Genomic DNA, 17514 nt, shown 5'->3' on the forward strand with positions numbered 1-17514 from the left:
AAAGGCAGCATACTTCTGTATCAAGATGCTAGATGTAGATCTAATATAATAATTTCTACACTGTAAGCCAGTTATGATTAGCCTAAGTTACTATTCAGCCTACTAACTACCCAAGCACTTAACCTAATCTTAGTTATTTGGACCTTGCAGAATTAGAATAGAACTAGCCTTTATTTTATTATTTATTAACATAATAATCTATATAAAATTAAATCTATATATGTTAGTGTATGTCTAGTATTATTAGACTAATAGAGTAGACATGATATCTGGATCTACTAGGATGTAAATATCAATGTGAAGCAAAGTGCTGAAACAAATTAATAATACATAAATATTGAACATAAATGAAAAGCAGCACCAGGGACCAAGTTTTTAAATGAGTGAATAAATTTCACAAAAAATAAGAGACTGCACAGACTGAATCTTGAACCAGTGACCCAAAAACACCACCTAGTAACCCACTGCAAAGCGAATTTAACCTTTTAATTTAATCTCACAAGCAGAAAATAAAAAATAAAGAGATAAATAAAAAAAGTTTAACATTATAACAATAGTGAAACAAATATTGTATTTCAAGTTACTCGCTGAGAGTAACACTGCACTGAAAGTGTTAAAGAGAAACTAAATAAAAATAGAATGAAAGAAACAAAGTTCCTGCTTTTAGCCTTACCCAACTCCTTTATAAAAATATGATTTATCTCACAAGCTGAGACTGTAATTAGCCGTTTTGGTCCAATCTCAGTTGTGGACCAGTAGGGGAGAGAGGGTATCTAGGAGAAAGTTTTTCCATGCTGCCTTTAGGCGCTCAGTAAACACAACTCTGCCCGAGTCAGGTGTCAAACCTCGAGCACCCTTCATAAGTAGCCAAGCCAAGCTAAGTTCAAGTGCATTTAGCCTCTCGACCACGCTTCCCATACAGTTATTGTTAATAAAATTAGAATAACAATGCAGACTCTAAATGTTTGGTTACATTTTTTTCAAGTTGCTTTTTTATATTATTATATATTGGAAAAGATGTTTAACATCTTCAATGAAATCTAGTAAAGTAAAGATCAGGTTTTGTAATTCTTGTATGATTTCTAAGGCTGGAAGTCACTGCTCTCACACACTCACAGGACTATTTCCTCTTTTGTAATACTTATATGTATAACTTTCGTAAATTATAGTGAGAACCAGATATCTACATAATCTTGAATTCATATGATTAATTATAGAATTTCACAATGGCTTTTAGAGGATTATAAAATTTGTTCTGGCCTTCATAATCAAACACCCCCTTTTCTTCTTGACTACCATTCTATTGATAATCTTTTACCAGATATATATATATATATATATATATATATATATATATATATATATATATATATATATATATATATATTTATTTATTCTTTTTTCAAATCTATTTTGTTGGTTTTATCATCACCAAATATACACAAATACGCAAGTACTCTTAAAGTACTTGTACAGGTTGACGTGTTCAGCACTCTAAATTTCATTGAGGTACAAGCATGAAACACAAAACTTTCAAAGATTCTCTGACAGAAATAGAGCTCAACTATGAAGACGTCCTATTTCACAGTAACGTGCACTACTAGTTAAGCAGAGGAAAGGTACTAAAACCTTTTTTTATAAGACATGAAATTCATACTTTTATGACTGGAGAAATCAGAGCAAGTGCCTCAACTTAATACAACCCATCTTTGAAGGATTTGGCAACATCACACCACATCTTAATGAATTCAACACCAAACTACAGAAAAAAAAGTGAATTTCACATGTGTATGCTGACATAAGCACCTCTAAATGTACTCTTCATTCAACAGGTGGAAAAGGAAGAAACCATCAATACTTAATAGCCTTAACGAAAAACATCTGGATTTAGTCTCATTATACAACAGTATGTTAAGAAGCTGCTTTTGGATAAACTTTTAAAACATCCCATAATTATTTACCTACTAGATCCACAGGTTTCTAATAAAAGTACTTTATTGTTCATTTTATTTAAAAACCTTTTTGTTGATGTGGCCTGCAACATGAGTGTCAGAAATTAAAATGGCCTACGGCTGATTTAGGTTGGGCATCACTCCTTTAAACAGTGGAACATAGTGCCACAATGGTCTGTTTGTTGATAATTATAGATTCTAGATGTTGATGTTAATCGCAAGTTCGTTGCAGACACAATAACAGAATGAACAAAGAATATACTTAATAACTCAGGCTGATAACTTCAAACACTTTAATACATTAGAAAAGGGCACAGTCTTCTGTCGTTGCTAACTCTGTGGCGTCCTTCTTGTCCATTACTCTTCTAATTCTTCTTCCTACTTTTTAATTACTCATCACGTCACTTCGAAAAAACCCAATTAAACTCAACTTCTACGCGTCGTGTCATCACAACATCATTGAAATCTGTTTTCGGCTATACACTTCAGTTGGGTGCATGTCCATCAGGCTTGCTATTTTGTTGATATGTTTGCCTTAGTCTCCCAGCTTTTATCTTCCCATGTGGGTTCCAGTCAGCTGTTTCTGATTTAAAGTTTCATATACACATGGTTAGTAGCACTTTTCCATGACAAAATTTTAGGAGATTTTAGGAGGTTTTTTAAGGATGAAATGTATGCTATGTGTGTCACTGTAAAAGTGAAAATAAAAGATACACAAAACTAAGCCAAATCAATTATTGTTATTTGATTTTAAAAATAATAAATATCTTGCCAATATGCCACAGAAACAATGTTATCAGCTGTAGTATGTCCACAGAAAATGTAATGAAAGTTATCTTTTAATCAAGTAACAACTTGACTGTCATTCCAAAACCTCAACAACCATTTTTTTTTTCAAAACCTCAATAACCATTTTTTTTTTTCAAAGATTTATTTAAAAACATTACAAATGGTTGCTTTTCCCTTTTTTAAAATAAGAAACATTCTTAGAGATGCCTTCATAATGGGGTAGGATTAGACCTATTCACGTTTTTTTTTCCTAGCAGAATCTTTTTCAACCATATATATAGTTTCCCTGGCTTTTACAAGTGAAATAATTTTTACGGACTTTTCACAGCTGTATGTGAAATATTTTCGTTAAATCTACAGTAGATCTAGACTCTAGATCTAAGTCACTAAAATTCGCGGTCTTTTCAGGGCTGTGAGAGAAATATCTTCACTATATATATATTCTAGTGATTTAGCGTAAATCTAGAGTCTAGATCAAAGTCACGAAAATTTGCGGACTTTTCACTGCTGTGTGAATATTATATTCACTAAATTTACAGAAGATCTAGACTCTAAAGCTAATTCGCTAAAATTCGCGGACTTTTTACTCCAAGTCACTAAATTTTGCTGACTTTTCAGGGCTGTGTGAGAATTATCGTCACTAGATTCTAGTGATTTCGAGTAAATCTAGAGTCTAGATATAAGTCACTAGAATTTGCTGACTTTTCGCGACTGTGTGCGAATCATCTTCACTAAATATACCGTAAATCTAGAGTCTAGATCTAAGTCACTAGAATTTGCTTTTCGCGGTAGTGTGCGAATTTTCTTCACTGGATATATATTGTAGATCTAGATCTAAGTCACTAAATTTGCGGGCTTTTCACTTCTTTGTGCTAATTATCTTCACTAGACTCTAAGTGATTTAGCGTAAATCTAGAATCTAGCGTAGAATAATCTAGACATTAGATGTATCGAGATCATTAAATTGACTAAAATTCACTGAGTTTTCAGGTTAGGTGCGAATTATCTTCGCTAGATGTAACTTAGATAAAATCTAGATCTAGATACTATTACTAGATCTAGAAGATTTACAGACTTTCCATGCGAAGTCACTCTTACACTTACAACATGAAGATTTTAGGTAAGGGAGGGCCCGGAGGGGTGTAGCCTACAAATTAGTCTGGTAATTGCTCTAATTATAGGCAATAGTCACTACAGACTAGATCTAGCGCGTCTTTAGTGGTAACAATAAATGGAAACAAACATTTCTACGCTGACTTCAGAAAAATACTGCCAGGTGAAATGCTTGCTTGAGCCAAGGCCATCTTCAATCATTAGGTCGCGCTTCACAAGTGGGTGAAAGGCGGTGTAGACGCGTCACTGGTCAGCTCACTAACACAGCCAGCCCGTAATGTCATGCGATCAGAATGCCTAGTTCTGCTGTTGCTTTTTTCCCCCGTATTTTTAGCAAGAAATAAGCAAAATTATATTTTAAAAAAAAATATACGGTAAAAAATTTTAGGAGAGTGGACAAAATTTTAGGAGATTTTCAGCAATTTTTAGGAGAATTCTCATTTTTAGGAGCGCTACGAACCCTGTACACAGCATATTTTAATTGGCTCTCTACCCATTTTTAAACATGAAAATAACAGAATAGGAAAACCTCAGCACTTGGAGAATCTCGTGATAACATTTTTCTTTTTTTGAAGTCTGTATTTATAAGATATAACAAAGAGATAAACATAGATCTAGATCTTATTGCTGCATGACTAGATCTAAATAAAAATTGGCATCAGTTATAATATATTATATATAATGCTTTTAAGTAATGCATAAACCTATATGACACTAGACTAGACCCCCTCTGAATATAATATATATTGGTCTGACTCTAGTCCAGACTAGATATATAGATCTACATTATTATTTAATTAGACGCTAGTCTTAATAGATTATTATAGATTCTAGTACTTTATATAAATATATTAATAATATTTTTAACACACTATCACTAAACTCATGATGATGATTAACATGATACTGTTACTAGTCACTTACTAGTGTTACCTACAATACTTACATTAGACAAGTAACCGTAGTCGTAGTTGATTAGTTACATGTATATATTTTAGTTAATAATGCTAACTTAAGTAAGGAAGTTAAGCTTAACAATAACATCAACAAGGGCTTTTAAGGCAAAAGTAAGTTTAAGTATTTAACTGTAACTCAGTGTAAACTGTAAGTACTACTAGATCTAGTTACTAGTACTAGACTACTACTACTACTAGTAACTAGTGAGTTACTAGTCACTAGTGTAAAGGCCTTCCAACTCAACACTTACCATTGCCATCACACACACTTATGACGTCAAAAATTACTTCTTGATCTACATCCTCAAACTCCTGTAACAGACTTTGTATGTTCTGATAGCCCCATTTAATACACATTTCTTCTAAAATTTGATTCTCTTCATCTCGAAAGACTCCTTCTTGCCAAACTGAAAGACTTTCCTGGCGTGCCCTACTAATTTGACTTTCCCGAATATTTCTAGATAATAAGCCCCCTGACAGAATTCTTCGACGTTCTTTAAGGGCGTCGTAATCATTCTTTCTTTTTTTAGGCATTTTAAATTATTCTCAATCATGTCATTTCTCTTATGTGATTGTTTTGATAAGTAATAATATATCGGGACTAGCTAGATCTAGACTAGATTCTAGATCTACATGGTTTATCAGTTTATCGTATGTGTCCAACAACATTGGAACTCTTTTAATTTTGAATTACAAAATTTGGAAGCATGCCATTTTTTTTGTTTTTTTAAGAAATAAAGAATAAATAAAACCCAAATAAATAAAGATCTAGATCATGATCTAGATATAGATTCTTTGGGTTTAGATTTATCATATGTCTATGGTTTAAATCTAATTAATTAAACATTACAATTTTAAATAGCAAACATTATATTAAATTTAAATGCCTTATTTACGTGAGTAAATAGAAATTCATATAAAATTGTGGAGTCACTGTTTACAAAAAGATATAAAATAAATGACAAGTTGATTTCAAACGAGAAAAAGTGATGGGAGTGGTCATTGGGTAGGCCTATACTTTGATTATACCGATCCCCACATTACACAATTTGTGCATTTACTACTAGTCGTATTAATATAGTGCTACTTATTTATATGTTTTGTAGGCGTTTCGCCGCCTTTCCTCTAATCTGATTGGCGCATTTGAAAAGTCTTTTCCAAAAGAACTTTTGAAAAATCATGTTGCAGACGTCTCTAGCGAAAACAGAGTGAACGTTCAAAAGTAATCATTTAATATTAAACGTTGTTTTTAACATTCCTAATAATTTCTATTTGACTTGATGAATAGATTGGGCCTTCTCATATTGGGCCTACAGATGTATAACTAGCCTGTCAGTTTGTAAAATATGTTTCACAACTTTCGTTCCTTCAGAGTTGAAGATAATCTACTTCCTAGTCCAAACCTCCCGCAGGACGAAAGGGAGATAGCAGCATGCAGGGTATGAACCCTAGACCACCGAGACGACCGAAGGACAGTCAGCGCACTAACCGATTTGTTGGTGAACGAATTGTCAGTGAGTCATTTGTTTTGTGAACCAGTTGTCTGTGAACTAGTTGTCTGCGAACCAGTTGTCTGTGAACTAGTTGTCTGTGAACCAGTTGTCTGTGAACTAGTTGTCTGTGAACCAGTTGTCTGTGAACTAGTTGTCTGTGAACCAGTTGTCAGTGAGTCATTTGTTTTGTGAACCATTTGTCGGTGAATCAGTTGTCAGTGAACTAGTTGTCTGTGAACGAGATTTCGGGTGAACGAATAGTAAGTCGTGAATAATTTGACGGTAAACGAATTGTCTGTGAATGACTGAACGATTCGTCGTGGAACCATTAGCACACTTGAATCAAATGGAATTTTTTTTGTTACTCTTAATAGCTGGCATTTTTCTGTGTGGAAAGTCATGCTTCAATTAGATTCCCAGTTCTATAAGTCATGATTTAATTCATCTAATTCTCTGTGTAAAATTTCTGTATCTTGTGTTGTTTTTATTGTTCTATATATTATACAGGAGGCGCTGTGGCTGAGCTTGGCTTCCAAACCGGCGGTCCCAGGCAGTGGCGTCACTAGGGGGGTGCGGGCCGCACCGCGCGACACCCACCAGGGGGTGAAACCCATGTGGGAAAAATGCACTTTTCCAAAATGCAACTTTAAAAAAAAAATACTGCCTCGAATTTTTCTCTCAAATTTTAGTATCAAGATGTCCCCACCCTTCCAAATTTAATTCTATTGGACGCCAGGACAACTTTGAGTGAATTTAAGGCACTCCCCCAAACATCTGACCAGTTGAGTGGTGAACGTAACATATTTTGTTGCAATGTGTTGAAAAACTCATAGGCGTAAGCCTCACGCACGCCATTCGACGCATAAGACTGCAAGCTTTCTCCACGGAAATCAGTCTAAGGCGACTTTCACAGTCACTTCTCAGCAGGTGCCCACTAAAATTCAGGACTTCTACAAAGGTGTGACGCCAGGTTAGACGTGTTTTTATTTCTTCTTTTCGGCTTTCCTGTTACGTCTGACTTAACGTGTTTCGTCTTGTCTCATGATATGTCTCACAAATGTCAATGGACGTTCAATCGCCACTTCCCTTAGATGGCGAATGTCTGTGTGCGAAAAGATTTCTCTATTGGTAAAATTATCTCGGGAAAATTTGTAGGATCCTTCTCAGCCATCACTACTCAGCCTCTTTTTAACCTTCCTCGACTCGAAGCGTAGATGGGCGTGGGGACAATGATTAAATTGAGTTGGAGGATTTTAATCTCCAAGCTAATTGATTTGTTTGTTCAGGTAGGTCGTACTTATTGAAAGACGGCTCCTGCTTTCCAATCCGACATGCAACACCATGATATATATCTCCATCGCTTGAGATAACACTGCCTAAATAGGTTAATTTAACTATTTGTACTATCTGCATGACCAATATTGATCGAGAACTGGATAAGCTGCACCCTATATGTATAACTTTGAGGGCGTCTTAATCCGTCATCTCGTGTATACATTTAATTGTATTTCATAGTAATGCTATGTCGTCTGCAAAATTCAACTCGGTTTGGTGGCCGTCTGTCTCTTATACATAAATCTAAAGGCAACATTTCTGAACTGTGATAATTACTCTCTCAACCTGGCAGCTCTTCATTCTGCTGAGATAGATCCAGCAATTGTCACCTTTTTTTTGAACTGTACATGAATTGTTCAACTTTTTTTTCCAATTCACTCCAAAAAATGGGCCAAACTGAAAGAAGCTGGAGCCGGGAGTTTAAAAAAGAAGAGTAATACAAGGTGGTCTGCAAGAGAAGAAGTTACGTCGGCAGTTTCCTTGCATCTCGACAAAAGCATCAAGCTGTTGAAGAAACTTTCTGAATCAACTGAAAGAATGGACACTAGAAGCAATGCACAGAATCTTCATGCAGTGAAAAATTATTAATTTTTTGCTTATCTGGAATTCTGGTCAAATCTACTGCGCTAAATCAACCAAGTTCAGAAAGAAACTACAAAAGTCTGGACTGCACATACGGGAAGCTGCTAAAGAAATAAAAACCCTTTCATGATTTCTGCAAAATGATGAGAAACTGACGAAACCTATCACCCAATCCATCGAAAGAGCAAAAGTAGGTAGTGAATGCTATGGATTTCCTGTAATCGAAACAACCAGAAGAAAGAAAAGTTTTGATGGGGAGTTGAGTTCTGATGTAGGACTGTCATAGAACTGCAATTCAAACCTGTTGCGACAGAAGTGCTGGACAGACTTCATATGGAGATGAAGGATAGATTCCAAAGGCTGGAAAACCATGCGGACACCTTTGGGTTTTTTCTTGAACCAAGACACCTCTTGGAGTCTATGGATGATGACACGCTGATGAAAAACTGTGTTACTTTTTCCTGTTTGATGAAATACAGGCAAATCGCTTGTTCAATGATGCCATTGATGCACGAGCACTTTTCATCAACAAACCAGTGCCACAATCACCAATCAACATATTGAGGAAGCTGGCTTCATATGGTAATGATGTGTGCTAAAACCTTGCAACATTCATTCGAATACTGCTAACTCAGGCCACTTCCATTGCGTCATGTGAGAGATCATTCTCAAAGCTCAAATTAATCAAAAACTATCTCAGGAGCACAACGACGCAAGAAAGGCTTAGCAGCATGGCTTTATTGTCAGTGGAGTCACAAATACTAGACACTATCGATGTAGATGATGTTAAAGATGCCTTTGCTTCACAGAAAGCACGACGTGAAGCGATATGAATTGAGATGTGTCACTTGTGCATTATTTCGCCAATAAACAACGGTATTATTCCTTAAAAGAGTCTTAATGATTATTTCTTGTTAATTTTATTGATATACTGAACCAATTTGAATGTAGGGTTATATATTTAATAAGTACATTATCTCAAGTCATGATGTCTAAAGTCAAAATGCAAGGGGCCCCCAAATAGCCCCCCCCCCCCGACCCCCAAATCCCTAGCTCCGCCCCTGCTTGAGGTGCACCTGAGTTTACTGTTATTGGTGTTGATTTAGAGCATTTAAATTACAGTTTGTTCTCTCCCTATCAGAAAATGCTTAAACCACTGATGCTATTGACCATCAACGCCAACATATTTTTTTGTTCTGATGAGACCTATTCACTTTAACGATAGCACTTACCAGCGACAGTTTAGAATCGGTCTGTTGTGTTGGGCATGTTCTTCCCCTGACTTGACAGATTTAAGACTAATTGCCTTTTATTAACTATATGGAATTAAGTTATTTTTACTATATCTCTGGTCTCTGCACTTTTAAAAAAAAAATTCCTCCAAACGAATATTCGCGTTTGATTAGCTTAACAGCATTAGTAAAATGACTTAACCCAGAGACACTTCAGGAGAGAGACAAAGTAAACTAGCAATACGACATCAAATATTGAACTCTAATTTACACATTCAAAAACAAAACCTAATGAATACTCGGATTGACACACAGATAATGGCACATTTCTTATTCCATTTGCTAGGATGAAGTCATACAAATTCACCGTCTTCCCTAGTGCCTTCAGAGCATGGGTACGTTGCCTGAATCAAATAGGAAAACCAACGAATTAGCAGTAGAATTTAAGTCACTGATAAACACACATGACTAGATTGACACATGCAATGCATAGGACCTAATTCTATTCTCTTTTGAATTAGCGTCTCTAATTTATAGGATAAAGATTGGAGGCTCACCAACTTTATTTTGCTATTCCACTGGCAAAGTTTAAAATGTCATTTCATTCTCAAGCTGTGCACCAGCTTTTAGTTGCAGATATCAAAGTAGTTGCAGATATCAAACTGTGCCGCTGCTTCATGTGCTTTCTGTTGCATGACATTCTATACGACATGACATCGCCTGGTTGCTTAATGACAAGATAATATCTAAATGTGGGTGAACAGCTTGGTTTTAGCACGATCTCAGTCGGATCATTTACCCCCACCCCCCTGCACCCATAACTGAAAAAAAAAAAAGATAGGTCTACATATTGAGGTCTATATTTATCTCTACAAACGTCCTACCAAATGTACTAAACCAGTGGTCTCTTTTTGTCCTGGGTAAGCTGGGTATAGATAAACCAGTGGTCTCTTTTTGTCCTGGGTAAGCTGGGTATAGATAAACCAGTGGTCTCTTTTTGTCCTGGGTAAGCTGGGTATAGATAAACCAGTGGTCTCTTTTTGTCCTGGGTAAGCTGGGTATAGATAAACCAGTGGTCTCTTTTTGTCCTGGGTAAGCTGGGTATAGATAAACCAGTGGTCTCTTTTTGTCCTGGGTAAGCTGGGTATAGATAAACCAGTGGTCTCTTTTTGTCCTGGGTAAGCTGGGTATAGATAAACCAGTGGTCTCTTTTTGTCCTGGGTAAGCTGGGTATAGATAAACCAGTGGTCTCTTTTTGTCCTGGGTAAGCTGGGTATAGATAAACCAGTGGTCTCTTTTTGTCCTGGGTAAGCTGGGTATAGATAAACCAGTGGTCTCTTTTTGTCCTGGGTAAGCTGGGTATAGATAAACCAGTGGTCTCTTTTTGTCCTGGGTAAGCTGGGTATAGATAAACCAGTGGTCTCTTTTTGTCCTGGGTAAGCTGGGTATAGATAAACCAGTGGTCTCTTTTTGTCCTGGGTAAGCTGGGTATAGATAAACCAGTGGTCTCTTTTTGTCCTGGGTAAGCTGGGTATAGATAAACCAGTGGTCTCTTTTTGTCCTGGGTAAGCTGGGTATAGATAAACCAGTGGTCTCTTTTTGTCCTGGGTAAGCTGGGTATAGATAAACCAGTGGTCTCTTTTTGTCCTGGGTAAGCTGGGTATAGATAAACCAGTGGTCTCTTTTTGTCCTGGGTAAGCTGGGTATAGATAAACCAGTGGTCTCTTTTTGTCCTGGGTAAGCTGGGTATAGATAAACCAGTGGTCTCTTTTTGTCCTGGGTAAGCTGGGTATAGATAAACCAGTGGTCTCTTTTTGTCCTGGGTAAGCTGGGTATAGATAAACCAGTGGTCTCTTTTTGTCCTGGGTAAGCTGGGTATAGATAAACCAGTGGTCTCTTTTTGTCCTGGGTAAGCTGGGTATAGATAAACCAGTGGTCTCTTTTTGTCCTGGGTAAGCTGGGTATAGATAAACCAGTGGTCTCTTTTTGTCCTGGGTAAGCTGGGTATAGATAAACCAGTGGTCTCTTTTTGTCCTGGGTAAGCTGGGTATAGATAAACCAGTGGTCTCTTTTTGTCCTGGGTAAGCTGGGTATAGATAAACCAGTGGTCTCTTTTTGTCCTGGGTAAGCTGGGTATAGATAAACCAGTGGTCTCTTTTTGTCCTGGGTAAGCTGGGTATAGATAAACCAGTGGTCTCTTTTTGTCCTGGGTAAGCTGGGTATAGATAAACCAGTGGTCTCTTTTTGTCCTGGGTAAGCTGGGTATAGATAAACCAGTGGTCTCTTTTTGTCCTGGGTAAGCTGGGTATAGATAAACCAGTGGTCTCTTTTGTCCTGGGTAAGCTGGGTATAGAGAATGTTTCACACACAAACAAACATGTCGAGACTACTGGAACTGATTTTCTGCGACTGTATTATGCCTTCCCCCCCCCCCCCGGACAAACGTTTGGAGGGGCTGGATTGAACTGCGTCACGGAGCGGAAGTGGTCGAAGAAACGTAGTCAGGACATGGTTTGGACATATCTGTGCTAAACTTACTTCTCATTTAAAAAAAAAAATATAGCAAAGTTCTACATTTCGTTTTAGAGGTCTACGTCTAGAGGATATAAAATGCTTAGACTTCTCCATCAGGACAGTCTGAGAGGGACACTTTATTACACAATTAGGATAGTTCAGGCAATTAGAGTTGAAACCTTCCAGAAATGTCTTAGATCTGTCAAGTTGAGGCGAAGAACACGTCCACAATTTCACGACGTTTCAAAACTTTGTTGCTGGTAGGTGTGATCATTCAACAGAATAGGTCTCATTAGAAACAAAATATTTTATCTAGATCAGTGATATCCATGCAACAGATCTCAGGCCATACTCAACCCTTGATGCTGTGCAGACGCTGAAGTTCAGTTTCATTAAACTGACGAATTTTTAGCGCACCATGCGGCCCGTGACATGCGGCCCTTGACACCTTGTGGGAGATTGCCACGAAACAAGTTAAAGATAAAGAATACTGTGAAAAAAAAAAGCATACATTAAGTGAAATGGCATCAATTATTTTGAATCAATCATGTGATTAATTTTGAATGACTCAAGATGTTACCATACACTTGCATTTATCGTTAACCAATCATCCCCTCCCTCCCCCCTTTTCATAGAAACAGCTGCTAATTATAAACTGTCTTTGCCTTGACCTTTTTACAATGGAACATATTCCTTCAACGATTAACCAACCACTAGTGCGTTCACAGTTATCATTGCAACTAGATTCTAGATCTATGTTTTGAAAAGATGAGATAGCTGCTTTGATAAAGCGTAATCCATAGACATAGATCTATGGCGTAATCTTTGAATAGAAACTCACATACCTATATTTAGGGGCTTATGTTTACGTCATGATAAAAAAGAAGATATTAAAACAACAACAAAACACACGTACTCATTAAAATATTGGATTAGATTTTGAACACGTGACATTTAAAATGGAAGCATTGATAACCCAATGCGATTTCAATGCTTAGTTGGAGCTGACCCAAGTGATTAGTTGGAGCTGACCCAAGTGATTAGTTGTTAAGCTGACCCAAGTGATTAGTTGTTAAGCTGACCCAAGTGATTAGTTGTTGTTTTGTTTTTTTCAAGGAGAGTGTAAGACTTTCTCTACCGAGTTTCATATTTTTAGATAAGTGAATGGGAAAATTAATGATAAGTGAGTGGGTCAGGGATTTGGATTTGATAAATATATCCAGTGCTTTTTTTTGTGACGGTACGCACCGTGAGGAATACATTATTATTTTTCTTGCATTTTAACGTTTATTATTAATTTATTAGTTGTTAAAAGTTAGGCAATCCATCTTTGATAACCGGCACCTATTGTTTTACAAAAAAAAAAAGCACTGAATATATCCATCTTGTTCTCGTCAAATTGGCCATATCTTCATTTCGTATCAAATCATTGTGTCTGCTTCCTCTGTACATAAGCCTATTTGCTGAGGTCCCACTAGTCTGGCCCTAGTTTATTATATCCTTCTTGTTTGTCCATCTTTCAGTTGTTATTTTTTTCAAATTCTATTTAAACGCCATTTGTAAAATATCCACAACAAAAAGAAACAAATAGAATGTATGCATACGTCTAAATAAGTAAAGAATCGCACGTGTGCGTACAAAGAGAGAGAGAGAGAGAGAGAGAGAGAAGCCAAATTGTAAGTTATGCATTGGATAGAATAAAAGGAGGAGGTCTTGACGTAGATTTAAAAAAAGGGAAATAATCTTACAAATAACACAATAACACATAGTTAAGAAATTAGTATGTTACATTTACAACTAAGTATATTGCAAGAGAAAAAAAGAGGGAGAGAGAGAAAGAAAAAAAAAGAGAGGTAGAGAGAAAGATCGGGTCTCAAACAAGGGAAATCCTATGCCGAACTGGAAGTCGAGCACTTAGTGAGGTTGTGACAGAGCGTCGTATGAGGTTTGCGGGACATGTTCTCCGACAAAATGAACTACGCATACCAAGAGTTGCGATGGCAAACAGGGACGTCCTCGTATAACTTGGCGCCACATCTTCATGGAGGACCTCAGAACAGTGGACACCAAGTGGAAGGAGGCTTTAGACATTGCCAATGACAGATCTTTGTGTAGACATCTTGCGCACAATGCGCCGAACGGCCGGGGGGGGGGGACCTAAGTCTAAGTATGTAAGTAAGAGAGAAAGAGAAAAAAAGCGAGAGAAATATGGAGAAAGAGAGAGAGAGAGAGAAATAGAGAGAGGGGGACAAAGAGCGTGATGATGGGGGGGGGGCAAGATAAAGAGAATGGAAAGAAAGGGACAGAGAGAGAGAGGGGAGGGGGGGAGTGAAGGGGGGCCACACAACAAGAAATGAAATAGAGTGATGAAGAATGAGTCACATGGTTAAGGCCCTTAAATGCGAGTGACAGACTGACAGAAGTGGTAGATAGAGAGAGAGGGAGACATATAGACAATAAATCAATGTTTCTCATTGGTGCAGAAAGAAATACACGAGTCACTTAAACGTGACAAGATGTGTAGACCTACATCACTAAATAAATACACAGTAGCCACTGTCCATACCTTTTCCAAGAAATGTTGACCACAAAATAAAGGGAACTGTATTTATTCCGTCCTATGTATCACTCCGTACTAGAAGAAATATAGACATGTATTGTCACAAATGTTTATGTTTTAATTCTCTAGATCTAGAATCTACTTAGACAGTAAATATGAACACATTTAGTTAAATCCAACAATGTAGTCCAGTGCGGTAGCTTTTTAAATCTGTTTTTGTCAATATAAAACTTTTTTTGTAGGCTAGTATTGAAATGAAACTTAATTGCTTACCTAGTATCCAATGAGGTGTATTATGTAATATTCTATTTTTAGAATCGGTGTTGCACCGTCATTACCGAATATATACGGAAACTAATTCTAACATTCCCGTAGAGGGCGTTCGTAAAGTCTATTTTTAGAAATATGCCTACTCTAGTATTCCTGGCTATTTTCCATTACTATCGATGTTTTTTTTTTCCAATTAAAAATACCACTCATTCATTGATCAAGAGATCTCTTAAACCGTTGTACAGATCTACATGAAATTTCGTACACAGGCTCCAATTACCTCCTAGATGATCACTAAGAACGGTTTTTGACAGACTTGCAACCCGAGGACCGCTATTCGCGAAAAACCGCAAGCTTGTAAGAAAAACAAAGTGTACAATTATCTATGGGGACAAACACACACATATTTAGCCTTATCTGTGAATAGTAAAGGATTAATTTCCCTTGTTGACATTAAACAAAATAATTAATAACCAGTAATTATATTTCACTAATTGTTATTATTATTATTATTAAGTCATGCACTGTCTTCGCCAATTGATATTTGTGCAAAGTTTCAATTGATCTGAGAATGTGCTAGAGAAATAGCGTGTTCAATGTTTTTTTTTTCAGAACAGACAGACAGACAGATAGACTTGATTTACTTTTTGTAAAAATGAGCGCGCTGGAGTGTCGTTCGGTCGTTTCGATGGTTTCTGCAGAGTTGCCTATAAGTGCGCATCGTGCGTATTTTATCTTATCTTATCTTATATAATACAGACGTTACTTCAAAAAAGAAGATGATTACGTCCTACGCGTCATGCATTTAGTCATGCATATTAACCAATGACTTAAATTCTGCCAAGTCACTGGTTTTCCTGGCTAGCTCAGGCAACCCATTCCATGCTCTAATAGCACTAGGGAAGAAGGAGTATTTGTACAAATTTGTCCTAGCATATGGGACGAGGAATGTGCCTTTATCTTTGTGTCTTTCAGAGTATTTTATTAAATTTTGTTTTTGTATTTGAAGATTATGGTTCAGTGTTTTATGTATGATTGCTACTTTACTTTTGAGCCTTCTGTCCTGAAGGCTTTCTAAATTTAGTGATTTTACTAAAGGTGTTACTCTAGTCAAATGTGAATATTCGTTTGTTATGAATCTAACTGCTCTATTTTTGTGTCTGTTCCAGTTTCTTAATGTTTTCTTGAGTTGAGGGGTCCCAAACGGAGGATGCATATTCTATTATTGGCCTAACCAAGGTTAAATAACATTTTAGTTTTATGTTCTTATTTGATTTATAGAAATTTCGTACGCCACTGATGAGTACGCAGATGGACACGAAAATACGCCACTAGGCCTACATTTATCATCTGAAAATAAAATAACCAAAAGTTGTTGCTAATCATATTGATCTGGATCTTGCTACTTGCTGGTGCGAATAAAGCGTGTCAGTGTCAGCTTATTTATAGATTCTAGTCTTCAAACTGATTGGGAATTAATTGATTTAGTTCTAATTCATTGATCTATGTGGTGTTGCGTTCAAAAGTTTTACCATGTCGGGCACCTCGAATTTACGTAAATCTAGATTTAAAATTACGATTTAAATAGATCTAGATTTAGATCTAGATCAATAAGTAGTCTTGTTATCTAGATCTAGATGAGACCAGGTGTGTATTTTATAAGATAAGATAACTAATCTAGATCTAAATCAAAGTAAATCAAATTATCGATCTACATTTAGACTACTGTAGTCCTGACTAGTAGAACTTTGAACTTTGGAGTGGGGGGGGGGCGATTTTTATCAAATCCTAACGCCCAGTTAACCCTAACCCTATGCATAAGTGCATACAGCATATATATACATATATATATATATATATGAGAATAAAACTAAGCAGTGTTTCTCAACCTTCGGCGAAAAAAAAAACCCAATGGGGTTTGGTGCGAAGCCCCGACGCCATAAGCGTTTTCTTGCATTTTCACTGCAGAAACTCATTCTCCTGACATCTACAGCTCATTACTCATCAGTGGTGTTTAGAGCGAAGCCCCGACGCCATACGCGTTTTCTTGCATTTTTCACTGCAGTAACGCATTCTCCTAACAGGTACAGCTCTTTATCGATCAGTGGAGTTCGGGACGAAGCCCCTTCACCACAAGCATGTTTGTAACTGTGTTTTGTTACAGATCTATAATTCAAAGTTTAAAAAAAATAATTTCGGAAGTGGGAGGAGAAATTAAGTGTACCAATTAGATTCTACTCTATTTTTCATTTTGGCATTTTTAGGATTCAAGCATAAATTTTGAGATATAGTCCCAAATGTATTTAACTAGAAAAATATCAGGTTGATAAAGGTTGGAAAAAGTCGGGTAGGAAAAGAATATGTGGGTTCAGAACTCATCTTAATTATTACTCGTACTGAAAGTTTTGAATGAGTTCTACATTTTCCAAAGCAAAGTCTTTCTTTAAAGAAATATGAAAAATTCATGTGAAATTACATAAACTCTGTCGCCATATTTGACTATTCTGTTTTAAAACATGTTTTTGTCTGGAAAGGGGAGGGGCGGTGGAGTGAAAACGATTAATCCTCGCTACTTTTTATTATTTCTGCTAATTATTGCATTTGGTGGAGCGACTCGATATAAGAATTTAATTTATAGCATATATAAATTGTTTTAGTGACAGATTTTTAATTTTTTAAAATAGTTTCTTAACTATAATACAAAAAGAAAAAGTATCG

General features: G+C 36.5%; 1 protein-coding gene across 5 annotated transcripts in view; it reads right to left on the minus strand.

Moving 5' to 3' along the window:
* Positions 1-14772, minus strand: part of LOC106054625 (uncharacterized) — a 41397-nt gene extending 26625 nt beyond the window's left edge. Inside the window, exons 1-2 of one of the 5 annotated variants that reach the window (XM_056037311.1) lie at positions 14533-14772; positions 10337-12456 (exon numbers count right to left, since the gene is read on the minus strand). Coding sequence is in view for 1 of the 5 variants with exons in the window: in XM_056037308.1 (XP_055893283.1) it covers positions 5062-5344 (283 nt within the window). In the remaining 4 variants the exon portion in view is untranslated. The other 4 variants (XM_056037310.1, XM_056037312.1, XM_056037308.1 and 1 more) reach the window with 4 other exon arrangements.
* Between the last annotated feature and the right edge of the window lie 2742 nt (positions 14773-17514).

The sequence above is a fragment of the Biomphalaria glabrata genome, chromosome 8, assembly GCF_947242115.1.
Source record: "Biomphalaria glabrata chromosome 8, xgBioGlab47.1, whole genome shotgun sequence".
Lineage (NCBI taxonomy): Eukaryota > Metazoa > Mollusca > Gastropoda > Planorbidae > Biomphalaria > Biomphalaria glabrata.